This window comes from Apis florea, unplaced genomic scaffold, assembly GCF_048593485.1.
Source record: "Apis florea isolate Af1SG1 unplaced genomic scaffold, ASM4859348v1 contig_3184_pilon, whole genome shotgun sequence".
NCBI lineage: Eukaryota > Metazoa > Arthropoda > Insecta > Hymenoptera > Apidae > Apis > Apis florea.
In genome coordinates this window covers 104322-132241 of record NW_028256717.1, presented here as the reverse complement: position 1 = coordinate 132241, position 27920 = coordinate 104322, and the positions used below count along the sequence as shown (strand labels likewise).

The 27920-nt window shown below is 27.0% G+C and overlaps 1 protein-coding gene across 10 annotated transcripts in view; it reads right to left on the bottom strand.

The window, feature by feature from the left end:
- The window catches only part of Mp (collagen XV/XVIII-type protein multiplexin), a 334556-nt gene that overhangs the window by 243211 nt on the left and 63425 nt on the right, over positions 1–27920 (bottom strand). For 9 of the 10 annotated variants that reach the window (XM_086910412.1, XM_086910414.1, XM_086910417.1 and 6 more), the window contains exons 3-4: positions 8330–8601; positions 6677–6952 (exon numbers count right to left, since the gene is read on the bottom strand). In XM_086910412.1, coding sequence (XP_086766538.1) covers positions 6677–6952; positions 8330–8601 — 548 coding nt within the window. Of the gene's footprint in view, positions 1–6676; positions 6953–8329; positions 8602–17466; positions 17613–27920 lie in introns of those variants that run through there. The other variant, XM_086910420.1, reaches the window with a different exon arrangement.

Sequence of the window (27920 nt, the reverse complement as noted above, 5' to 3'; positions counted from 1 at the left end):
ATTGCATATATTCTCGATCTCAAAAATAAAACAAGAGAAAGAATTCAACTGAAACAAGAAAGGTAAAATCAATCGAATATTTGGAAAAAGAAATAAATACATTTATTAGTTTTCTGGGTTAAAGATGCATGAACTACCAATAAACTTCTGTTGTTTTTTGTATTTTTAGGTCAATAAATATAAATGCGATATTGGAAAGGTGGAAGAAAATTAAATTTTGTGGAAAAAACGAACCGATCAAACGCTATGTTAATTGGTAATTCGTCAAAGAGCTACGTGTGATTCGAAATTGGGGCACAATATAAAAATATTATTTAAAGTGAGAGAGATTTCTTTGAAATGAAAGTAACCAAGTAATTATGCGGGTAATTTAATATTAAAACTCTCTGTGGAAAATTGTATTTTAAAATTATGAGGTCAGTTTTTCTGGAATGAGATTGAAAAAAACAAATTGTCCTTCTTCGAACAGCTTTCGATAATCACGAACATGTAGAATTAACTTCATGCATAAATAATCAGCAGAACAAGTCAAATGAATCTTCGTTGTTTCGATAAAGTTTCACGTCATACGAGAATTTAATAATTATTATTATGTATCATTAATATTTCATGATCGATATTAACGATTTTCAACAAGTTTAAAATTATTATCTAAAATTTGTTAAAATTATGTTAACTAAAAAATATTTTATGAATTTTTTTAGATTATAAAAAGAACATTCTTAGGTTTTAGTTAATTTTTTAACATTTCAGATTGTGATAACATTTATAATCCTTTACTCGTAATTATTGCAAATTTTTCATTCCATTGTAAAGAAAAATCTTATAAATTCTTCAAAGATATATCTGTCACTATATTCTAATATTTCAAATTTAATAACTCTCGCTATATCCATTTTTTAATCATAATTAGTTAAGGAATTGTCAGAATATTTCATTTTTAATATTCTAAAAAAATAATATATTTCAATCCAATTAAAATTTAATGAAATAAATCCACTTAAAAAAGATATCTCAAAAAATTTCACTATTTAATTTTTCCAATATTTCAAATCTAACATTTAATTCAAATTATCATTTATTTTCACTTATTTCTTTATCATCTTCCAAAATTAGACAATCGAAAATCTTGATGGTCCCTCGAATCGTTTCATTTCATCGATCGATCGAATCGAATCAACTATATCGAATTGTACAACTCAATCGTTTTGACGAATTTAACTCAAATAAACTAATTTCGATCGAAACTATCTTAATATATTATTTATCTCTAATAAATTTAATTTAAAATAAATATAAAATACATTTGCCATAAATAAAATTAATCTACCTAATCCAAGGATATCTCGTAACATTTATAACTCGCTGAAATTCATTTATATTAATTTTGAAACGGCCAGAACTGAAACTAAATTATATTTAGAAACCTGGATTAATTCCTACTATAATATTTATTTCTTCAAATTTCACAAAATCAAATCAAAATCCTTCATAGAACTGACTTAAGTTCACTGAATATGTCATCGTTCATCATCAAATAAATTACGAAAGCATTAATTTGAAATTGATAGCAATAAATTCTGCATCGAATAATTTCTACTGGATTCATGATCGAGTCACAATTTATGAAATTCTAATATCGAAAGAAAAAATTTAAGGGGTTCATTGTTTGAGACAAACTCGATAATTTAAGGACACTTTCCGATATGCTAAGTTCGTCTCGATAAATCCGATTCTTATATAAATATTTTATCAATTAATGATACTTCACGATACCATCTCATCGATAATAAACATCTTACCAAAATGCTAAGTAAATATCTCGCGAAGAATCTAGGATGCAATTTGTAGGAATTAGTGCTTCGAAAGAATGAAAAGACGAAACATAGAAAAGCAGAGATCGAAAAAAGAAAGAAATAATACGAAAGTTTGTTATGATGAAGTGGAGGAGATATTCGTTTTCTCAAATATCGTGGCAGAGATTGAAATTGCCAGATAAGAATGGAAGTAAGATAAACAATAAATAATAATATTGACGTTTGCAATTTTGTTAAAAATTATATTAATGAAAATATGGCTGAATTAATTCGAAAAAGAAAAACAAGATAAATTTTCAAAATTATTTTTCCATGTTTTATGACACATAATTGATAATTTCAATTATACACCATTACCTAATATAGTTTTACTATCCTATTAAGAAATGACTTTTATCCTTTTTCTTTTTTTTTAACATGTTTAAAATAATTCCAATCAGCGAATGAAAATGCGAATATAAAAATTTAATCGGCTGCAACGAAGATTATCAAATGCTCTCGGATTCCAATTTCCACCGATCGAGTGATATAATTCCATTAATAAAAGATATTCGGAACGTTATTCGGCTTTCCACCGGATGGAATTCCATTTTTCTGTTTTCACCCTTTGAAACAACGCGGAATCACCGAATCGGAAAATAAATTGTCAATCAAATTCTGTGCGTCAGATGAGACGAAATTCTGCTTAAATCGCCACTGTCGAATTAATTAGCCGATTAATCGTTCTAAATTATCAGCCTTGCTTCGAGATGAAGATTAAACACACGAAAAATAAGTCTCTTGCAAAGTAGACATTGCTTTCGTCGGTTCAACGAGTCGGAATTAATTTGATTTCGTTGTATCTCGATATTTGAAATTTTTTTTACGTTCAACGATATGAAAGGAATAATTTTTTTTTTCAATATTTTAATACACAAAATGCAATTAAATGATAATAAAAGATATGATACGTCTATAATTTCCTTGAATTTCATAAATTATGATAATAGAATATTTTTCATATATAAATGTAGAAAATATTCATTAAAAGCTTACCCTATTATTTCCTACTTAAGGTAATTAGATATTATTATTATAATTATTATATTATAATAATTTCGCGAGTAATTTTTATAATGATATTATGAAATATTTTTTAATGTTAAAATTTCAAGAACTTGCATGTGTACAGTAAAAATTCTCAAAACTGAAAACAAGTCAAATACCGAAACACAATATTAAATAAAATATCAGATATAGAAACATAAAATATTGGATATTAAAAAAAAATATTAATATATAAATAAAAATTATTAAATACATTAATTATTTAAATGAATACTCATCAACCTAAATAATTAATAAAAAAAATATCAAATAATTATGAAAACTATACAAAATTTTGAAAATAATATAATTTATTTATTTCTAAAGCTTCAGAAATAAATCAACACATTAATAACATCAATGATAAAAAAAATATTCGAGAAAGGTACAAATGCAAAAAAAAAAGCACAAGAGATGCAGATCGCATATTATATTCATTTGATAGCAATTACTATTCTTCTAATTTATTCGTCGCGTTAACCCGATTTTGAGACAATTTTACTTATCACCACCAAACTCGTCATTCCATTTCGATTTCATTTAGATATTTAATGACGATTTCAATCGAGCTAAATTAAGATTCCTCAAAACGATTTTTGTCAGCTAAAAATCCTACTACCTTACTTAAATTTTATTGAGATTTAAAAATATTTTACTTTCAATTATTTTTATATTGAGCTATGATTATGATTGATTTGATTTTCTTTCTTCTTTATGTTTTTTTTTTTTTTACGAATTTTTTACGAATATGTAAATAATTTAAATAATCATCATCGTCATACATATTATTGTTAAACCTGATTCTAAATTTTAATATTTTATAATACTTCTACTACATTAAATTTTATTCGTCTAAAGTTAGAATTAAAAACTATAACTTTTGTGCATTAAAATAATATTAACAACAATGTTTCACAAAAGTCAATAATATCTCTTCACTCGTTTTACACAGATTAAAACAGAAATACAGTTGATAACAGAAAGCACAACGATAATCGCGAGCAAATAACGAGAAATGTTTATTCGATGCGAATATTAACAATATTTTATAATATTGATTGGTAACTTTGTCCTCGTTTCACATTATTCTTCCCTGTATCATTATCTCGCTCTATACGACACATTTTTCATTCTCATCGACCGTAATAATCTTTATAGCGAAGTAATGGTATTTTTCATCATATTCCATGGAATGGAAAGCTATATTTTTATTCTTACAAAAAGAATAAAAATATTTAATTTATAAGGGGTTAATCGAAAAAAATTCGAATATTCTACATATGATTTTACATATAAAATGATTTATAATTTTCGAAACTTGCATCAAAGCTGAATTCAATAACTAAAGACAATGGAAAAAAATTCGTATAAATATAAAATCGATACGATGCCAATATGACGTTTTAATTACTTTCTGGTTTGTTTTAATCCTTCTACAAATCGAAGTTATTAAATTTCGATTCCTAGTTTGTATAAATTTCTTTTTATATTTGTGTAGATATTTTAATTTATGCTTAATATAAAAATTTAAGATATGTTATTGCTCTTTTCATAATATGATTTTAAATATTTTATTTCTTGAATACATCAAAGAAGATTACCTTATCTTATAATTTTAATCTTAAAAATCTTAGAAAACAACTTTGCATTTCAAGAAAAGAATACGTAATTGTAAGATTTGCATTATACACTTAAAACTCAGAACTTACTGTCCATTCATGAATGAAATGTATTTTCGCAATCCTTCTTTCAGAATTGAATATTAAACATATGACTTGTAATATGTAATACTAACTAATAAATTATTAAAAAACTAAATAAATTTAATAAAATTAATACTTCAAAAATATATACAGAAGAACAAATTAAAAAATTTATCGAAAACATCAAACTATCAAGGACTGTTATCAAGTTTTCAAATAAAAATTACTCAAGACGAAAATGAACTTTAGAAAAACATATTTCATATCATGTAATTAAAATAATTGAAAACTAAAATATAAAAAGAAAATAATAAAAAATGAAATCATAAAAAATAGAAAAGCATAAATAGTAATTTTGCAAATTAATCGCGACAGTGTAATTATCCACTACCAAATAGTGCGTTACTATATAATTATAACGAAATGTTCTAACGCCCCAAATTGCAATAATTATCGTCAGTAGCTAATTAACAAAGAGCCGAAATAAATCATTGTTTCCATGTACGCATATGGAAAATCCGAGTGCATCGATATGAAAGTTAATTATCGTAATAAACGACGACTTGAAACAGCAACCAGAAAGTCGATGTACTAGAAGGGATACGGTCTTAAAATTACAAATAATTATATCCGATTACCAGACGAAATTGTGATAAATGTTCTTAAGTTATTGCGATAATCGCTTAATACTTAACGCGCATTGTGTGAAATTTCATGAAGATAATTATGATGATTATTCAACTTGAAATTTAATTCAATGCTTTATTATGTAATTCTCTATAGCAATGTTTCTCAATCAAATTTCATGATATATAAATAAATAGCGAGAATTTTATCGATGTTTTACACGATGAAAATATTTAATATTTATAAATAATATTCTATGAACAAATAAGAATCGATATTATTTAGAGAAGCTTGTTTCTATTAATATTAGCTAAATCGAAATACTGATCTTTGTTAAATTTATAAATATTTTTATATTTTCTAAATATTTCTTTTTTTTTCATCTTAAAAACTAAAATTCAACGTTAAGCAAAAAAGATTGAAAAATATTGCTGCATAATGCAATTTTGTCGATTTTAAAAAGCTTAAATTATTTTGTATTTTTTGAAAAAGAAAAAATTAAATTTTAATAGAATTTTTCAAATACTTTTTAATAAAATACTACTTACCTTTTTCTCTAATTCTTCTTCTGTTAAAATACATATAAATATTATCTTAATTCAATGAATTCACTTTTTTCTCTCATCTAACTTGTTTTTATAAACTAATGTAATATTAAATTTTTATTAACTCATACATATATATAGAAATATCTTACTTACGCTTCTGTGACCATTGCATTTCGAGGTTAATCTGTAATCGTTGGCAAGTCTGTTCGACTCGACGAGACTGGAGAAACAAGTTTTAGTACTTTAGAACGGAACGGCTCTGAACGTTTCATCCGATCATCTTCGTCTTTTCACCAACTAAAAGTGGATGCAAGACGCTTCTCGAACTCGTTTGCTTCTAATGAAGTTGCTATTTTCACAGAATGTTTCTCGAACGAACTATTTTGTAAGAAGACGATAGCAATAGTTCGGAAAACAAAGTTGAATCTGTTTTCTTGTTTGTTAATTATAAACATCAATAATTAAATTGATAATAATTAATATAATCAACTGATCAAAATTTTCAAAATTTTAATTCATTAAAAAAGAAAAATTGAAGCTAAAATTATTATATTTTTAATAAAATTTTCTGATAAAATAATTTTTATTTGATTGAATAATTAAATATTTCCAAAACTTAATTCATTGATACAAAATTTTCTATCGATATTAAAATTAAAATTGTAGTTTTTAATAAAATACACGTTTTAAACTACGTAACACATAATATTTAAAATTAGTAATCACAAATTTCAAAATAGTTATATAGAAAAATGAATATTAATTCAATAAAATTATCGTTTCAATTGTCGTCTCATATTAGACAGCTTCGTTATCGTTAAAATCAAAACAGATTCAATTTAGTTCAGTGCCGTTCAAACAAATTAATTTCAATAATAATTGACAATGTACTTACATCGTACTTTTCTTGGATATGAGGTCCAGCTTGAGCGATGTATAACGTGCTGGCTGTGTCGAACACCAATTCCAGAGGAATTCTTGTCACTCGTTGCCTGGCCATCTCGTGACAATTCAGATACAAAGTGACATCCGTCGTTGATACTCTAATAACGATTTTAGACCATTTTCTCGACAACTTCGGCACCGTGAATTTCGCCACCTCTTCTGAATGCGAATGCAAGTCGGAATTGGTGTAAACCAATGAGACATTTTGATTGGTGCCTGGTCCATCCTATCGTAGAATGAAAATTATAAAAATTCATATAAATTAGTAGATGAGATACAAGCTTTTATTTCATTATTGTAAAAATATAATTTTTTGAAAATTTTTTAAATGTGGTTAGATTAGAAATTTTTCAAAATTTTTGCTATTTTAAATCGATATAAATAAATGTCTTATAAATTGTTTCTTTTCGACTGATGATTGAATATGAAAAATTAAAATTACTAAATGCAATAGCCTTAAAATTATCTAAAATTATCAAACATTTATATATTTCATTGAGTCAAAAATATAATTACTTTATTATCATTAATCCAATAATCTAATAATAGATAAAATATTTAAATACTTATTACAAACTGATAATTCAAAAATTTCGAAATAAATCTCATTCAGTTCTTCCAGATATCAAACTGATATCTAAAAAGTAAAAAAGACAAACATATGAACGTGATATCAAAGATCCAGAAATTTCCCAATTTCGAATCAACAAACCAGAACTGGATTCGTATTCGTCATAAAAAATTATATCGAACTCGTTCTCGACTTCGAACAGGAAATACCAAGGGATTCGAAAGTCGAGCTGTTTTCCCGCGGTCTCTATCGATCCTCGCGGGGATCGTACACACTTCTCGAGATCGAAGGTGGCTGCTTTCGCTGCGAAACACGTATACCTCCATATTATCCGTGGAAAACGGTGCCGCGAGAGAACGTGAAAGATCTCAAAGAAATTTGAAGACCCGTAATGTAACAACGGCCTCGAAGGTATTAGGAAACATGAGGAAATTCCCTCCATCCGCCGATAGGAAAACGTCGACTTAAAAGTCTCTATCGCGCCACTGCACTCGTTTTCTTGTAAATCGACCGATTTTAGTTGGAAATTTTTGCCGATTTTCCAATTACTTTTATATTCAGTTTTATATCGTTCGATTTTTTCCTTTTTTTCCTTTTTTCTTTTATCTTATTTCATAGTTTTATCGAGACGCGATATGTCGGAAAAAGGCGAATTCTTGAAAACGTTGAATGGATTTCTTAGTGTCATTTATCAGCCATATATTTTTGGATTTTCTAGTGATTCTATTGTTTGAAATTTTGTATTACTGACGTGACGAAAACATGAATTCTTAATTTTAAACTAACGATGAAATTCTATTGATGAAATTCTATTCTGTGATGAAATGAAATTTCTACATTTAAAAACTTCTATCGTTTAAATTATCAAATTGTATATTTTTACATATTTATACAATTGAAATAAGCTTCGTTTTATTTTACCTATTCAGTCAAATATAACACAATGAAATATCGATGCTCTGCAAATATCAAAGCATAATAGATGCAAATGTTAATTTTGAAAAAATTTATGATACGTAGAGTTACACTTACCGATATACGAATTCCTAATTGCACCACTGTTTCAAAGGGATTCAAAACCGCGAAGAGATAACTGGTCCTGAAGGACATCGGTTTGAAAGTTGCCACAAGGGTGAACTCTGCTGGCAATTTTTCTGGCAGATATAATCGATAGGGTTGTTTAACTTCGGATCCGGGTCGGAAGCCAAAACTTGGAAATCCATCGAGACCATCGTCCATGTACAAATTATTGTCGTCCGTATCGACAGACGCCATGGCAGCCTCGAGTAAATCATAATTTATTTCTGAAACAAAAAGATTCGAGAAGAAATGGTTAGAAGAATTTCTTCATTCATTTCAGAAATATTAGCCGCCATTGTTGTAAATTGCAGTTAATATTTCAATGCCTAATACTAATCTATTTTGTAAAATATGTTTGTAAATATTTATAATATTCGGAATAATTTAAATTTATGCCATCGTATAAAATTTAAAAGTTGAATGTTGAATTATTAGAATATAGAATGTAAAATGTAGAATTTGAGTTAGTTTTTTTTGGAATAAAAATTTTGTAGAAAACCAATAATCTCATTTTGTGAAAATCGAATTTGCATTACAATAATTGCATTCAACGATTGTAATGAAATAAATTAGATATTTGATTGATTTTTTTAGAGTGATGAATGTAATTTTTTATAAATATTGCCTTTCATAAATTATTGTGGAATTATTGATAGAGATATATTGGAAGAAGATTGAAAGATTGAAACGTGATTAACGCAAGTTTATATCCACCAAGAATTTCACCTATCTGTCTGTATCGATTCAAATGAAAATTCAACGAGATAACTAAAATACAAGTATGCCTTTGCATCTCGTTTTCGCTTATTTCTATTTACCAACTTGTTCCACAAAATTGCAAACTCCTTTAAGTAAAAGAGGGCAAAAGATTCAGGGATTCGAGTTTCAAAGTATATAAAACTCTTTCCATTAAGACGATTCAAGATCAACATCGCAAAAGTGGACAAGAAAGAAAAAAAAAAAAAAAAAAAGAAACGAAACAAAAAAAATAAATAAATATAAAGATCTCAAACATAATTAGAAATTCTTTTCTTGAAAATTCTTTAAAACTAACTTACCATCCAATATTATTATAATTATCTTTTTAATTTTCTCGAATGTTAATAATTAACTGATTCATCATCAATTTATATCAAAAGTTTTTCTTAAAAATAAAAAATAAAAATTTTATAAAAGTACATACATTAATCAATACTTACTTTATTCATATGTTTCAAATTGAAGTTAAAAAAGATTTAAAAGAAAAAAAAAAAAAAAAAAGTATGATTCACGAAGATTGGAATTCTTACGATGATCCCTTAAGCGATCAAAATTTTCCATGAAAATTTCCTTCCAATCCATCAAAAATTCCAATAAAACGTCAAGATTCTCACAGAATTTAAAAACTTTATTTTCTTGAAAAATAATATAAAAATATATTTAAATATAATTAAATATTTCTTTATTAATCGTACTACTTTAACGATTTTTGTGTTTCTTTAACTTTTCTCAAAAATATAAAAATATAAAAAACCATATGAATAACAGAATTTCGGTTTTCTGGCCGAAAGGTCACGAGTTCGATTTTCTTTCCCTGTTCTTGCTTAACTTAAAACGAATTCATCTCTCTCCCGGAAACTTCAATTAATCCAAAGTAAGAAACGAGAAAACACTTAGTTACTCTTACACACCGTCCACTTCCCAAATAGCAAGCCTCTAATTTGCATCCCCTGTTTCATGCAAATTGTTTAAACACAGTTCGAGCAATGCTCGAATATCGCGGTGAACCACGAATATTATTTAAACTCGATCGTTCCGCGAGTTTTGCTTAACCCCGGGGAGAGACTATAGTTAATTAAGAGCACACGGTTGAAAATGAACCGAGAGAGGGGGAGATGAAAAATGCGAGGCGGCGAAAAGTGGTTGAAACTCGAAGAAGAACTTTAATTAATTCGTTGCGTGGAGACTTGGGGAGGCTGCTTCTCGGGATTACCGGACGAAATCTCGATAAGGCAGGCCCTGTCTGATACGATTCGAGGCACGAGGAATCCTGAGTGGCTAACGCCCTTGAAACATCTTGTTTGGTCGGACTGATTCGAATTATTAAGCAGCTTAAATTGGACCTACCTCGAGATAAAGTTTAAAGTTCGTGCGAGCGGGTAACCGAGATCCTTTTTCGAAATTAGAATTGGTTTTGAAGTTATTCGAGGCGTGGAACGAAGAAAGTGGAAATGAAGTGAAGAGGGAGGAAGTTTTGCGATTTAGATAAAGTATTTTATACGTTAATCGTGAATAGTAATTGATTTGAAGTTTTTTATTGGAGTTTTTTTTGTGGTGAATGCCAATTTTATTCGTTTGATGAAGGAACAAATGAATGTTTTTATTAAAAATGTGCATGTGTGCATTTTACGTATGTTTGAGTTTTAATAGATTTTTGTGTAAGGCTGAAACTTGTTCAAAATTTTGATGAACAAATAATGAAATGTAATCTTAAAGAAAAGATTCATATTTGACGATTATGTGCTTTTTAATCGTGTAAAAAAAATCGATTAAATATAAGTTATGTGGATTTTATATACTGTTTAAACTATTATAGAATAGTTTCGAGAAATGATTATGACCATACTTCTTTAATATATGTATCACGGCCTCATTTTAGCGCCATACGTCATATAGATTCGTGAAGCTCAATATACTGTGGTTCGCCGCAGCTAAAAGCTCGCTTCGATAATCGATATTTATTACCGAAATATGAGTCTAAAAATCGCATGCTTAGCATTGTAATAGCTATAAAATTAGCGCAATTTTTCTCCTCTCGCGCGAATATTTTATGTTTTCTCATAGAGTATAAATAAATACCTTAAAAATAAATTATTATTATTAAATAAATATTTAATAGATTTATTATATTGTCAACAGACTAATCAAAAACATTTTGCACTTTTTCTCATAAAAATTATTATCTATTATTTAAATAGTAATAGAATATTGAAAAAACAATTGCCAAGAAGAATCTTAAATAAATCCTTAACTGCTTTAAACCTATTTCCAAGTTGACATGTTCTCCTGATACGTACAGAACTATTTTCAAGTTACCTTTTTAGTCTTTCTCTTTACATTCCCTTAACTCGACGTCTACGATGAGAGAGCTTCGATGGGAGAGAATTTCGAATTCTAAACGCGATTCTATTTCCTTGAAGCTTCCTTCATCCATGGAAGGGAGAATTTTAGGAAGCTCGAGAGCGAAGATTTCAACGCCTGACAAGTTTGATTCGGCGAATATATACGGAGATTTCAACGTCCGCATGGAAATGGATCGATGAAAACCTTCCTAGGGTGTATATTCTCCTAATATACAACCACGTTTTGCGCAGAAATTACAACAAAATGAGCGTCACCAAAAGAGTTAATGATCAATCATGAGTTGAAATGTTTCGCGCAATTTTGAATTAATGGAACAAACTGTATTATTAGTTGCAAACGATCGTTTCGTAAGATTCTTATAAGGCGAGAAGTTTCTCGGTTATTCGTTTATTAAAGAATTTCTCTATGAATAATTATTTTTATCCAGATGAAAAAGATATACATATACTAAATAAATATTAGAATTTATATACATATATATATTTATAGTCAGTGAAATAATTTTATTTTATTAATTAATACAAATCTTTTATTTGCATAATTTCTGTTTAATTAAATAAAGAATTAAAAAGAACGATAGATCTATGTTGTCAAAGTGTTGAAAAAGTTTAAAGAACGAAGTTGTGAAGTATGCTTTCGTTTAATGAAATTTTGATGCAAAAGCGGATTATCATAAAGATAAAAATGGAAATTACAGAAATAATTATTGTTTAAATATCATTTTTTTAATTGACAATCTATTATCTTATAAATATTTTGTTAATTTTAATAATATAATGAAAAAAATTAAATAATCTTTTGTTAATAATATGTAAAGATGTTAATCAAATTATTTTCGAAACAAGACTAAAAAAAGAATCATAAAATAAATATTTTAACTATAAAAAATAATAAATATATATTATAAGATTTCAACTATAAATTATATATAAATAACTCGATTGATCTGGTTTCATTCACCCATCAAAAAGCACTTCAAAAATATGTTTTCTAAAAAAATCGTAAATTTCCAACATGAACGTATGAAAAACATTATTGTTTCTATCCTATTAAAAGAAGAAAAAGTATATTTTGCTCAACCAAACCAATTTTTCGTTTTAAGATTCCTCTCATGGGACGATACAGCATCGAAAATCTTTCCTCTTTATTATGAAGTTGTTACAATAGAAATCATTTCTTATGATCAAGAAATTGTTTTTCAATTTTCATAATATCATAAATACAAAAGTAACATAAATAATACTGAACACATGAAATCTCCAAGATAGAATCGACAATGTATTGATTCTTAAAGAAAAGTAATGAATATAATGAGTTTTGAATAATAAACTATGCGTCGTGAAAATAAAACCAATTATAATTACCTAATAATTCATAAGCTACATAAAAATCGAACTAATTAAGTACAGATAGTATGAATTTTTAAATTTTAATCGTAATATATACTGTTATACTTAACTTTTCAAAAAAACCGAAGAATTAAATTTGAATTATTTTTATTTTTGCAATTTCTCTTTCCATCAAGAAATTTATAATCATTAGAATTATTCTTGTAATAATAATTAATTATAATTCTAATATATATTTAAAAAAGAATGAAGTTGCACAAATAGATAGTAGATAAGGAGCTGATATTAATTCATGAAGTATATCTATATTTTAAAATTATTTTCTTTGAATTTTTAATAACAATTTTTGAAGCAATAATTAACTAAATTCATTCATTTTATTATCCTAAACACACGCCATGAACACTGCACGAAATAATTAATAGCTTTCTATATTAAGCTGCCAACATTCATTAACAACTTTTTCACAGAATTACATGTTCAAATTAATCAAACTATCATCGAAACATAAAAAAAAAACAAAGAAGAACCAAACTCTAGTACCAACAAGAGTTTCCAACTAATGATAAAAAATATAGAGGGAAAAAAAAAACGAAACCACGTAATACAACAATTAGTGTCAGAATAAGGCGATCTCAATATCAACTAACTAATAATAAACTAAATCCTTTACAATAATTAATAACCTTCTACAACAATATTCATTAACATCTTCTTCTTAACATCTTCTTATCACGATTTACATCTTCAAATTAATCAAATCACCTTCAAAAAAATGAAATATAAGAAGATCAAAGAAAAAGTATTGATAATTTTATACAAAAGATTCCAACTAATAATAAAAAAAAAAAGGAAGATTATGTAAAATAATAATGTAGTATCAAATAAAGCAATTTTATACAGAATTAACAAAAAATTAATTTCTTTCGTTTCCTTCATTTGCCAAAATTATTACAATATTCCTTTCAAATCAAACTTTACAATATCAATTAACATTTTCCTCCCCTGATAATCTATAAAAATCATCCATCAAAATTCCTAATTAAACGACTTTCAAAAAAATAAATATAAAACAAGTTAGCTTAACAGAAACTTCCATCTAATAATGTAATAAGAAATAAGAAAAAATAAAGGGGGAAAAGACAAGACCATGTAATACGATAACGATCAGTGTCAGATCTCGACAAAAAGTTGAGAGCTTCTCAAATCCTTCTCTCTCGTGGAGCAAACTCTCGTCCGAAAGCCCTCGAAATTTTCATAAGAAGGAAAAATTCTTCCAGCCCGTGACAAAAATCGATTTCACGTATCCGTTTCACGGCTATTTTAATTCGTTCCAAATCCAGTACAGAAGCGATACCGATCACTTGGTTCTAACAGAAGGCAAACGTTTACCTCAATTTTCACGGCTACTGATCCACGGTTCCGCTTCCGTTCGATTAAAAAACTCGTGCTGCAATTCTCCATGGAGATGATCGGCCAATTCGGCGCGTTCACGCGCGCGATAGATTGACACGAGATCGGCGTCGAAACGATCGATTTCTGCAAACTGGGGATGCGAATCGCTAGAAGAGAAACAATGCATTCGAAATCAACGATTGATCCTAAACCGTGGTGTAACCGGCTAATGAAGATAAATGGTGTATCCGGTTTTAACGCGATCTCACTACTACGCTTTTGTAAATTTACGTTTGGCCTGTTGGTAAATCGCTCCGGGACTGGATTGTTTTTAGTGAGTGATTGTTTCTAGACTTATTACGGAGTTAATATGTTAGCAATTTTTTAAATCAATGTATATAATTACACGATTAGTTTTAATTGGAATAAAAACTAAAAAATCCAAAGCAACTGTAAATCTAAAGAGAAATATCACGATATCACAATAAAGATAAATGTATCTGATAAATGTATCGATCAATCGAAATTATAAATACGAATAAATAAATTTGAACCAAAAATAATATTGCAGAATCAAACTTTAATAATTTAAAATGAATAATTCATTGAAAATGAATTAAATTCGATAACTATTCAGATTTAAATTAGATAAAATTTAATAATAAAAATTAAATCCTGTCTCAAAATCGAATGGAATTTTTCTATTCCTGTAGACATCTATTGATTACTTTCCTACCTAATTTATCTTCTTGAAAAATTAAATTTACAGATTTATTTTCATCATTTTTCCACTAAATTCCTAATTCTAAATTTCAAAATTAAATTTTTCTATTATCTTTCCACATATCTATCGTTTTACTTTCCCGTTTAATTGAATTAATAATTAATAATTAATTAAATTAACTTTCTTGCAAGAAATTTGTTTGTGAAGAATGTGTTTATCACTTATACCACTTTTCTATTAAACTCCTTACGCGTTCCCACGCTCTATCGCAAACTTTATATTCTATTAATTCTTTACAGAAGAGAGCGTTAATTATTTTCACCGATAAAAACCGTCATTAACACATGCGATTCTGTCCATCTTTTTAGTTTTGCGCTCATTTCTAACAGACATGGCAACACGTGCACCGTCACGTTTTTACTAAGGCCATGGGACGACACACGTATTCCGGTATGTTCCTCGCATTCGATAATTGTAAGGCAAACTTCTTGTTTTTCGTTTAATCGCGGCTTTCCTCGCGTTTCCTTTCATCGTATAAACGCTACGATTAACAAGAGAAGAAATGAATTCCCCTTCTTAAAACTTATAGAATAGTAGAGAAATTATTTGCCAAATAATGATCATGCGTGGAAATTTTGACTTGTTTTTTCCTTTTTTTTTTCGATATGAAAAATTTCACGACATTTTTCATCTGTTTTTTTTTAAATTAAATATATTTTTCATATAATTGACTTAATATATGCAACTAAAATTAGATTCAATTATTTTATACATAGAGTTGTCACATTAAAATGAACTGAGATTTGAAATATTAAATGTAGATTATAATTAAATTTCAGATATTTCATTTAAAATATCCCTTGTTTTAAAATTATTATGAAAAAGATCAATATGAATCAGATTTCGTCAAATTAATTTATGAAAATTAATAATTGAAAATTCATTTCTTATAAAAGAAATTACATAAAAAATTGTAATGATAATTTGTCTAAAATGTAAATTTGATTCATATAATCATTTAATATAATATACATAAAATAAAATAACAAAAAATATCATGAAAAATCTAATAATAACGAATACCAAAATTGTTTAAACGATGTTGAAACATGAAAAATGTTAATTTTATTATACATAATTGATGAGATTTTTAATATAATATAAATATATGAATTGAGCACATGCAAATAGCAAAATTGATTAAATCAGTAATCGAGAAATATGACAAATATTAATAAGAGAAATATATAATTTTATTGTACATATAATAATCAAATTTTTATTACTAAATATACGTACAAATAAGAAATTTTTTATAAAATAATCATGCTTGAATAATTTCCAAATGATTTTTTTGAATTCAGCTTATTTTTTTCTTAAATATCCTAATATTTATAAGTATATATATAATATTTACAAGCATTATTTTAAACAAAAATATTTATTATCTGCTTTAGTGATTTTAAAACTTTATAACATAGTTTATGATATACAAAAAATATTTATATAATATTGAAGTGTTTATCATATATCATAGCAATAAATATATATTTAAATATATTTGGAAACTGACATTCATTTATTTATAAAAATGTTCAAAATTTATTGTGGATTTTTATTTTTAAATCTTGACATATAAAGATGAATTATTTTTACAGATAAATTTATGTTAACCATATCAATCAATTTATTATATATTTTATCATCACCTTTATAGTTTTTTACCTACTTTAATCTTTGATACCTACTTAATTTTCAAATAATTAAAGAATTAAAGAATCAAAATAATTAAAGAATTAAAGAATCAAAATAATTAAAGAATTAAAGAATCAAAATAATTGAAGAATCAGAGAATTAAAAAAAATAGATTTAGAAAATATGTTACTATATAGAAAAAAAAAAAATCTTAAAAAAATAACACTAACAATTAAAAATGATTTCAATCAAAAACTTATTAAAAACAATTTGTACTGTATATGATTCCTTTTCTAATTTCTTATATATATATTCCTTTTCTATTTTATCTTCTATTTTATGTCTCTTTTATTTTTATTTATTAAAGAAAAAGAATTCTAAATTATTCTCAAAATTCAAAACAGTTTAAATAAATGAAATTTATAAATTTATATATATATATATATATATATATATATATATATAAATATATATTATATAATATATAATATATACATACGCATATGCATAGATACATATATATATATATATAATAATACATACATAGTATTGGAAATAAATTGGAAACAAGACACTAATCTATCAAGATAATAATAGAATTATCATTTAAAACTACTTTTTATTTCTTCTTTTTATTTTCCTCTCTTGCAATTAAGAAGAAAAAGGAAAATTTTACGCAATTATAGAGATGCTACAATTAGAAGTTTGAATAGAATACGACACAGTAATGGAAGACAGAAAAGAATCATGTACGAAATTAAATTGTAAATTTAAAGCGATGAATTCGCTAAAAAATGACTTACGATTATTTGATGTAGAATTCCAACGGGTTGAGAATATGGACTGCTTTAATTTGATGAAATTGGGTTGAAAATTCCATGGTTTTTTCTTAAATTTCACTTCAGAATATCACCCGCGCTTTTATTCGACGACATTTTTAGAAACTGCTACGGTTGTTCGAACTTTTCCCGTCAGATGGCGCCAGCCTGATCAACTACCAGCTTCTGACTCGTTACAGTCACTACCTACTTTACTACCCAAGTAATTTCACGTTTAAATTCTTGATATTTATTATATTCTCGTTTTTTAATTTTAATACTTTTAAAAAAAATTTCTTTACATAAAATTAAATTATTTTAATAAATAATTTATCATCATAATAGCGTCATTATTTCGCAACATATGAAATTAAAGATTATTTTATAATGAAGTGAATTGTGTTCAGCAGTTGGTATGCAATTAATTTGAATTTGCCGTATATTGCATATTAAAAAATTCATTATCTTAAAAATAACTGAAATTATATAATAATAATGAGAATGCATTTTGTTTAAAATATATAAAAATAATGAAATAATTAATCATGAATATTACAATATATATTTCAAATTTAATTCTCTTAAATATAATTTTGATATATTTCATAAATGAACATTAAAAATTTATATTCTGCTCGTCCGCAATTTTGAATAATGAACTTTTGTCGCAATTTGGCACTCGATGGCGGTAAGACAAATCGAAGGAAAACAACTGACTCTTCTCTGGCCCGTTCACGTGAACCAGCTCATCCTAACGTGGAACAAGTTTTATTTGTCGAGCAAGTTAGGCTAATTGTTCGCCAAGGCTGCTCGAAACGATGAAGCCGCGTTAATTGGCGAGTCAGCGGCGATTTAACGCGCCCTGAAATCAAAGCTCATGCGGGCTTACGGAGGACTCTACAAAGCGCTTTGTTTCCCCTACGAGGAATACTGGCGACGAGCGACCAACTTAATGGTTCAAGTAAATTGGAAACCGAGATTCTATTCCGCGATGTTCGGTCCATTCTTACTAATCTTGATTAAAGGAAGAAATTTGTTTTAATGTTTGTTAATCATCAGTGATCAACGTTTTTATATAAATAAGTATCAATCTTTTTCGTATCTGATTTGTTCTATGCATGTTTTGTACATGTTTTTTTTAGACATAGAAAATTTTTGACAAGTGCTTCAAATAACTTTTCCTTTTTTTTTTTTTATTATTTGTCCTTCCATTGAATAAATAAGCTAATAACTATTAATGTCATTTTATATTTATTTTCTTTTTCTATTTTTTAATTAGATTTTTCTAAAAATAGAAGATTTGCATTTGAAAATATGAAAATATTTTATATGAATTAAAATTTGAAAAATACAAAAGAAAAGTGATAATATGACAAAAAATGGGAAGAATAAATAGATATAATTTTGAGAGTACTGAAGAGTACTTAAATAGTAAGTATTAATATAATGGATAAAGTATATCTTTATTAATTACAAGTTAATAAATAAATCATCATTATAATGACTTGATCCACATTCAACATTGAAAACATTATCTATGAACTAAAAATTCAAATTTTCAAAATAATTTGCGAAGAAATTACGTCACTAAAAGTGGAATCCTCTTTAAACTAATGATTATCTCACAGAGAATCTCCTTTTATACGTGGCTACCTCCCTTATAATCTAATTATCTTTCTTTTTTTCTCAAACTATGGAATTAAAAAATATTAATCAATAAAACATATGTGATATGACAACAATATTAAAAAATATTGAAAAAATAAAATCATCAAAATTGTGACTCGATTGCAAAAGAAAAGAAAGATACGATAAGATATTGCAGAACAATTAGTTCTCAAATTAAATTTAAAAAAAAGAAGTTAAATAAACTAAAAAATTTAGTAAAATAAGTAAAAAGAAAATCGGTTTAAATTATTCCATAATTAATCTACAATAAAATAAATTGCACTTTCGCGGAAAGTTAAATCGCAATGCGGCAGATACTATTTTTAGAAAAAATATTATTCGGTATGAACTCATGTAAAATAGAGCACATATGAAACGTATGAAACACAAAGAAAAAAAGATAGAACTTGTTCGAAGGTTTTGTTCGGCCAATTTTTACGACACGAAAACGAGTCTTGCCTTGACATTAGAGATACCCCCTTGAAAATATATTGCGGAAATAAAAACAATAGATCGGTAATCGCTTTGGGATACTAAAAACGCAATCAAAGCACCAGCAAAATCGGCTTCCCACAGGAATTTATTGCGGCCTTTAAATCGCTTTACCGGTAAATATATTTTTCAATATTCTTCTTATTTAATGCGCCAAATACACATGTATTTTAAAATTATCTTCGAAACGTGACAGGATTGTTAATACACTGTCTGCGATGTTTGTAATTTTTTTTAGAAACTTCATCATTGACCTTTTTGAATTATTTCTTTAGTGAAGTTTTTATTGATATGTTAATTAAAATATATAAGTTAAAAATTATTTTTCTAAAAAATTTGTATCTTTTCTATTTTTCATATTTTCATATATTTAAGATGATATTTAAGATGTAATTGATATATCAAATAATTAGAAGAAAGAAATTAAATTTTTTCCTATAAAAAAAATAAAAAATTTATTTTGCCTTTGCAACAAATTAAAAATATTTATTTTTTTAAAATAGAGATTCATATTTCATTTCTTTGACTCTAATGTTTCACAGTTGCAATGTGATACTTTGTATACATTTTTATTTTAAACCACATTCTACATTTTTATATAATATTAATAATTTATGTGAAAAAACTTCATATTTTATATGAATTATAACATTTCTCTGAAACTATCCTTCCATTGCTTTTTTTACTTAGTTATCATGAAATATGTCGATTATTCTACGTCAATATTTATCATCAATATTTATCTTTTGATGTGTGTGCATTGTAACAATATATCGAGTCCATTTACGGAATGTATTTCTCATGAATCACTTTCAAAAATATAAAAAAAAAAAACTAAATATGCTATCTTTCATAGCACTTCGATTACTTTAAATCACATCTATACTTAAGAAACACGATAATTCAATACTTTAATATAATGTAATAATTCACAGAGAAAAAAATTATAAAAATTATAAAACTTAAGTCAATTCATTTTCCAATAAAAAAGATTTTCTGATATCAGATCCAAGATGAAAGAAAGCTGATTAAATAGAGCGTAGTAAAGTAGTACAGATCAGTAAATTTTCGCAATTATTTCGCTATTGTTCGAACACTCGTTCGATGAATGATACAAAGCCTCTTTGGCTGATTCACGATGATATATGACTCTAGAAAAAAAGATTCTTTGAGGCAAAATGATCTCGAAGCCATAATGGATAGAAAAAAATAAATATTAGAGAATGTTGAAATAATTCATGATTAATTAATTTTCAGTTATGGAAAAAATAAAATTACTTCTGAAAGTAAGTAAAATTCTTCGATGAGAAACCGAACAATGGATTTTGATTGAGCTTGGATTAAACAACGATATAATTAATAATTTTAAATAAAAATGATAATTTAAGTTAAATTCTTTGTTATTATAACTAGTATTTTTTTAATACCTATTAATACATGTAATTTCTTAATAAATTAAGTAATAATTCGTTTTTCTATTTGAGTATGAGATATCGTAGGGTAAGACTACTTGCAGAGGATTTGTCAAGATAAATTGTTTAAATAAAATTCATATGGCTTATTTTTTCTACAAATATAATAAATATTTTCAATTGTAAATTTCGCAATATACCATTCATCGAATAATATAATTAATCTATATAAATATTACCCTTTTAAAAAAAAATTTAACATATACAAATTTATTCAATGGATATTTTGTATCCACCCCATTTCGAATAACCAATTCGATACGTTTATTTTCTAATCAATATCTAACCTAAATCAAACTCCACAAAATTTGAAGAATTTTTTGGAATTTCTCCTTGATCACCGAAGTAAGGACAGTTAGCGGACGGAAGAGTCACAGTTTCCTTCTCTTTTCCGGGCTTCTCGTCCCACCTGGTGCTCCTGATGGCCCGATTCCGCAGCTAAACGAGAAGAAAACGTAGTTGGTCTCCCGTTTCTCCCTTCTTTCCTTCCCTCTCCTCTCGTTCACCTCCGAACTTTGAAGGCAAAGAACAGATTTAATCAGAAAACTTGAAACGAGAGGATGTCTCCCTCTTTGTTCCGATCTCGCGCCTCTTTGTCCTTCACCCCTTTTACGTTCCCAACTTTCCATTGTTTAACTTCCGTCAAAATACCTCGTCACGTTTTTCGTTTGGTGAAATTGGTCGGAGGGTAAAAGGAAATCCGTGGCGAGATTTGATCATCGCGTTTTAGAACTAGATTTTTTTCGATCTGTGTTCGTTCTCCATGTTGTTTGAAGGGAATACAATCGGAAAACTGTCGTGAACACGAAACGAATCGTTTATTGTCTTACCGATATTTATCTGTTCATTCGATAACTTGTTTCTTTCACTCATTTTTATGGTTGTTTTGATATGAAAAAAATATTCGGAAGCGTTTCTATCCTCGTTATTATTAATTAAATTTAGGCATGAATATATTATTCATAATATGTAATTATAATAAAATATTTATGAATATAAATTATAAGTATTTAAATAATATTATGATAACAAATCAATATAAATTAATAAAATAAAATAAAGAATTATTAATTATAATATAATTTTCATATTCCAAGACTGATGATTTCCAAAAAAAAAAGGATGAATATTAGAAAATTTTAACAAAGAATTTATTAGTCTTTATAATTATCTGAAGTTTCATCATTATCAGAAGACTATTCCATATCTTCACAATTAGGATTATAAAATTAATAAAAATAAAAACCACATGAATTACACAAAATTCGATCAAAAAAATAAATATTTTATCTTAAAAAGATTTTATAAACTCGTAAAAAATAAACTCGATCATTTTCATTTGATTTATCGAAAATATCTTTTATAAACAATTCATAGCAATTACTATGAAAAAAACTCACAATCTAACTACCGTCAATCTATAACAATCGTCTATACTTGAAACATGAAACAAAGCGCAGAAAGATAGAAGAAGATTGACAGACTTTCATCGGTCCATAAAATCCGCCGTTTTTGCGATTCGAATGAATATATCGTCGTATCGTCTGAAAATTTGTTACACCCCCGAGAAATGTTACCACGGTTATGCTCGCCCCCCCCTCCCGTGTTGCAATACGTTCCAGAAGCAAACCAAATATGACAGTCTGGCTCATCTCCAAGCACCCTCGTAAATCAACCGATCTCAAAGGGGCGAGAGAGCGTGCGAGTTCTTTCAGGCGGAGGAAAGAACAGAAGGAAGAAAGAAAGAGACCCCGAATCAAAGGTAAGATATCCCTCGTATTTTTCGTTTCGGTACACGCCCTTTGTATTTACTTCGAACGAATATGAATGTATCGTGTCGCACGCCACGTATAGTTGAAGTGCTTTCTTCTGGGATCATTTTATAGACGGAATGGGGATGTTAATATTTGGAAAATTTTTTAATATCATAACTCGTGGATAATTATGGATTTTTAAAGAAATATTTTGAAATATTTTATTACACGTATTAATTTTTTTAATATTTAAATAAAAGTAATACTTCTTATGAATTATAATTCAAATGCTTTCTTCTAGGGATGAAGTATTTGGAAAATATAAGTTTTTCATATTAGAATTTGCGGATCTTTAAAGATTCATCGAATCTTTTGACATTTATATAGAAATAACTTCGTTTTGTACTACGTGTAATTAAAATATTTTTGCAAAAGTAACTTTATAAATGAAACAGAAATTCAAGATTAAAAAATTATTTGAGAAATGAAAATGTGAATCTTGAATTTATATAAAATGATTTCTTATAATTTTAAATATTTTATGGATTAAAAAATATTTTTTAAAAAAATTATAAATGCAAATGGATGTTATAGTTTATATACTTTCAAAATTCAAACTCCTAAACACATATTTTTAAAAATAAAAAAAAAATGAAAAATTTTAAAATTTATATATCATTAAAACAACTAGAACATATTCTTACGCGATAAATTAAAAATTTTTTTAAAATATAACTGAAACATGTGATGAAAATTAATGAGATAAAAGTAGAACAAGTACAAAAATAAAATAATCAATATATTTACGCGGAATAGAAACTGTTCAGTCCTTTACGCTGCTGATGGCAATGATTTGTCATCGTTACGGAAAATGAAGTGCTTAAGAGACACGTAAGAAGATGGCAAGAATGCAAGTGCTTGAAGGGCGTTAATTGGATTCAACTCTGCTCTCCTAATTTACCCTGAGCCGGGGGCGAATATTTTGAAACAAGAAGCAAACACTTGGAAACCGCGTAGCGCTCGGACAATTTCGACGGGATTGTTGAAAATTATAAGGAGTCTTCACCTTGCTCCTGTTGAAACTGTAAAAGCGGAAAATTTCTTCCCAGTATTTTTCCCCCGACAATCTTGATTTAAGGAAAGAACACGAATCTGTCCGTCCTGGAGAACTGCAAACTTCTTGCGAGAAAGCGAATCACGGTAATTCCGCGTTGCACCTCAATTACGCGTTTCGAATTCTCGTGTTTCATTAGTTTTAGGTTTTTCATGATGGTAGGAAAAATTTGGTAAATTGATAAATACGAATTATTAAGAATTATTATGATTTCTATAAACATCTATACATTGAAATAAATTCTCGATCAAATTTTAATGTCAATTATATTTTAATAAGAAATTAGTTTTCGTTTAATGTTTCGACTATTATTTATTAAAATTTATTTCAATGTATCCTCCTCCTTTTTAATTGATCTATTAAATTTTAATATGATAAAAATTCTATTTTAGTAAAACAACTTGAAATATAAAACCTAAGAAAATGGATGTAAAATGATTAATAATTCTCTGCAAAATATTAATTTTACAATAAGAATTTAATATTAAAAAAAAATAGAAAAAAAATAGACTTAATAAAATGAAAACTTTAAATTTTTATAAATAAAGTAAAATATTCATAAAACAGACTTTGTATTTATATTGTTTTAAAAAAACATTACTATATAATGTAATATAACACTATAATGTAGAAGAACCAAAGAAATATTGCAAAATCAATATTATTGTGTATTTTTGATTTTCTTATAAAAGCTTTTGCACGCTTTCGCGAAGCATTATAGACAAACAAGCTTTAAGGAAGGCAATTAATTAACAGCAACTCTGTTTTCTCTTTTCATCTCTTACGAAGTGAGATGAAAACGTTAATAGGCTTGTAGCTAATTTTCCTACTGTTTTCACACGGTAAAGGAACACATTTATTTGTGAACACTAATGAAGCAATTGTTAATCATGAAATTAATTATGAATGAAAATAATTTCAAAAGTGTCATCTCTTAATTAGACTTTTGTCTATATTGTCTTACAAAATATATATATATTTCGTTCACCGAAAATGTATAAATATATAAATTCGTTCATTATTCATTTTTTTCTAGCAACTTTTCAAAAATCTGAAACATAAATTTTTTAATTGTTCGTTGCTCGTGAATTTTTCTCACATTCTAACTTGATATAAAATTACAAACTTGTTTATGTTATTTAATTTTCCTAAGTGGATGTTAACTTGAAAATTCATCATTGCCTTTACCGAATTAACGCATCCTTCCGCTACAAGAATCTGCGTACACGAAGTCACCACATAATTACGTTAAACTTCAGACAGCCCTTGGTGCACTCAAGTCGATTAGCCTCGTAAACAAAGAAAAGAAAAACCGACTACTTCTTGTCACTTGCTATTTTAGAAAAGTATAGAATAAGAAAGAAAAAAAGGATTAAAGAAAATTAAGAATTTATAATCTTTTACAAGTGTCCCATGTTTTGCAACGTAATTATTCTATAGCTATCTATTCTATAGGAATCTCTTGCACGTTAAATTAACAATTAGTTAACTGTTAGTGATTTTCAAAGTTACATGTATTAAATTATAAAATTTGCTCAAGCAATTGCACTATAGAAGTGTATAATAATATTTTAAAAATTATTTTTCAGTAAGATTAAAAAGCATGAGCAAATATTATTGGTAAAATTTATTATATATATTTTTTAATTATTATATTTTTACTAATTACTATATTTTTTTTCCTTGTTTTGATTACAATTTGTATATAAAAAATCCTAACATCGAAATATATACATAAAAACTTCACAATGTATGTTCATGATCGCTACAATCAAAATTCTGCAAATTAAAATTTCGAAATTAATTCAAAAATTATATCATTTCAATTTCTTACCAAATAAATATCTCATTATCAATTTATTCAAAGCATTTTTTTTTTCCATAATCGGAAACATCTCTTGAAATCTCAAAAATGTTACTCCTCGAAATCTTCCAACAAAGATTGTGACTTTTTACAAAGACACGACTATTTAAGTGTTAACCTGAATTAAACAATGTCCCACTCGTTTTTCGAGAGAAAGGAAAACTCTCTCGAATCAGTGTCTCGGCTGGAGAGAAAAACTCTGATCAAACAGAAACGATTCTTGATTCCACGCAGAGAGGGAAGGGGATGGCCGTTGTGCAGAATTTAATTCCTGCCCGACTGTGTTTGCAGTGTGCGTGGCAGGGCCGTAGGGCACCCTGGATGCACCCTCGACCCTTCCGGAACAGGAAGTACCGGGTGGCATACAAAAGGTGCAGGTAAGAGTCATATTGTTTATTACAGGCAGCCTGCAGGCAAGTCTGAGTGGTAGTCTCGACGTATACTCCTCGTATTGTCTTGCAGGGCAGCCTCGAGACATCCGGGGTGCCCTCTTCTTTCAGACTCATCGTTCTCGAGCATCTCTCCTGAGAAAACGTACGCTTCCGTGACCATTTCTTTTCTTATTTCTAATTCTTCTTTCCCCCCCTTTTTTCCCTTCTCGTTTTGTTTTTTTTTTTGAAAGATATGTGAAAATATAAACGTGATGGTGTAGATAACTTTTTCTTTTGGCAATGAATTTTATTAATAATAAAAAAAAATCTTTAAAAATTATTCACGATTATATTAAAATTGTACAATGTACACTGTCATTTAAAAGTTCTAAGAATTCTTTTTTAATGTTTAATATGCTATTTAAAATCCTAGCAATAAATTGTATATGTCTGAAAAATTTAATATTATTATAAAATAAAAGTTGGATATGATAAGAATATTGCATTCTTCTTCTTCTTTTTTTTTTAAAAATAAGATTGAAATTTCATTGGTTAAAAAGTTATTTTAAAATTGTTATATTTATTGTTAATATCAAGTTTCTCATTAAATAAATTAAATGAGGTTTTTAATGAATCGTAGATTCCATAATAACTTTAATTAAGAATTTACAGCAGTATACTAAATATTGAAGCGGTAGCAATATTTTTTTATTATGCTACACTCTTATTAAAATGAAAATAGAACATGAAAATAGCGATCACAAATTTTTGATGTAAACAATATCTTATTTATACAGCATTTTGTAAAAATCGCAAAAGATAAAAATTTTTTCTGTATTAAATTCACATGAAATTAATAAATAATAATTTCAAATTATATTTCGTAACTTTAATGAAATGAACACTTGTTTCGACTATAAAAAAAAGCGTTTAAATCATATATAATTTTTAATTACGCGTAATTTCACTCATGCTCAGATTAATTACTCATCCTACTTAAACGAAGAGACGAATCATATGTTTCCTCTGAATATTCATAAAAAAAAGTGGATACATCATTAAAATTTTTCTTTAAACGAAATCATATCACACTTTGACTAATTATAGTAATTATGAAAAAATTCTTCAAATTTATAAAACAAATCTATTATAGATCTGATATCTATCGTATAATTTGTCACATATCGATAACATAATTCAAGAAAAAAGAAAACTAAATTTGAAACGAAATTTATAGATTTATAATCCAAACAAACGATTAACGATTAATTGCGGATTCTAATATGGATCCAATTAAAATTAATTAAGCGTAAAAGTTTCCTTAGACTCCGTTTTGGAAAATAATTCGTCGTTACACAGAGAATGCGCTTGTTATCGAATAAGTAAATCCATCGGAATAGACACTTAAACTCCTGTCACAGGACAGGATAATTACTTACTCTGGGTAAACTGCGACGAACAAGTCAGGTCAGTGCGAGGTGATACGAAGTAATTTGTGAAACTTTAGTCGAGTTTAGTAAGAGGTGAGGAAATAGGAAGGTAATAGAGAACATGGTAGCAGCTCCTGCTACCAACTTCCTCGTGTAATTTCAAAGGCTTAACACCGAGTCGATGTCGTCGACTTCTATCCCTCCCCTTTCGCTTTTTATTCTCCCTCCTACACTGCTCATTATGCTTTCCATTCCAGTTCTCATGATTGCAACA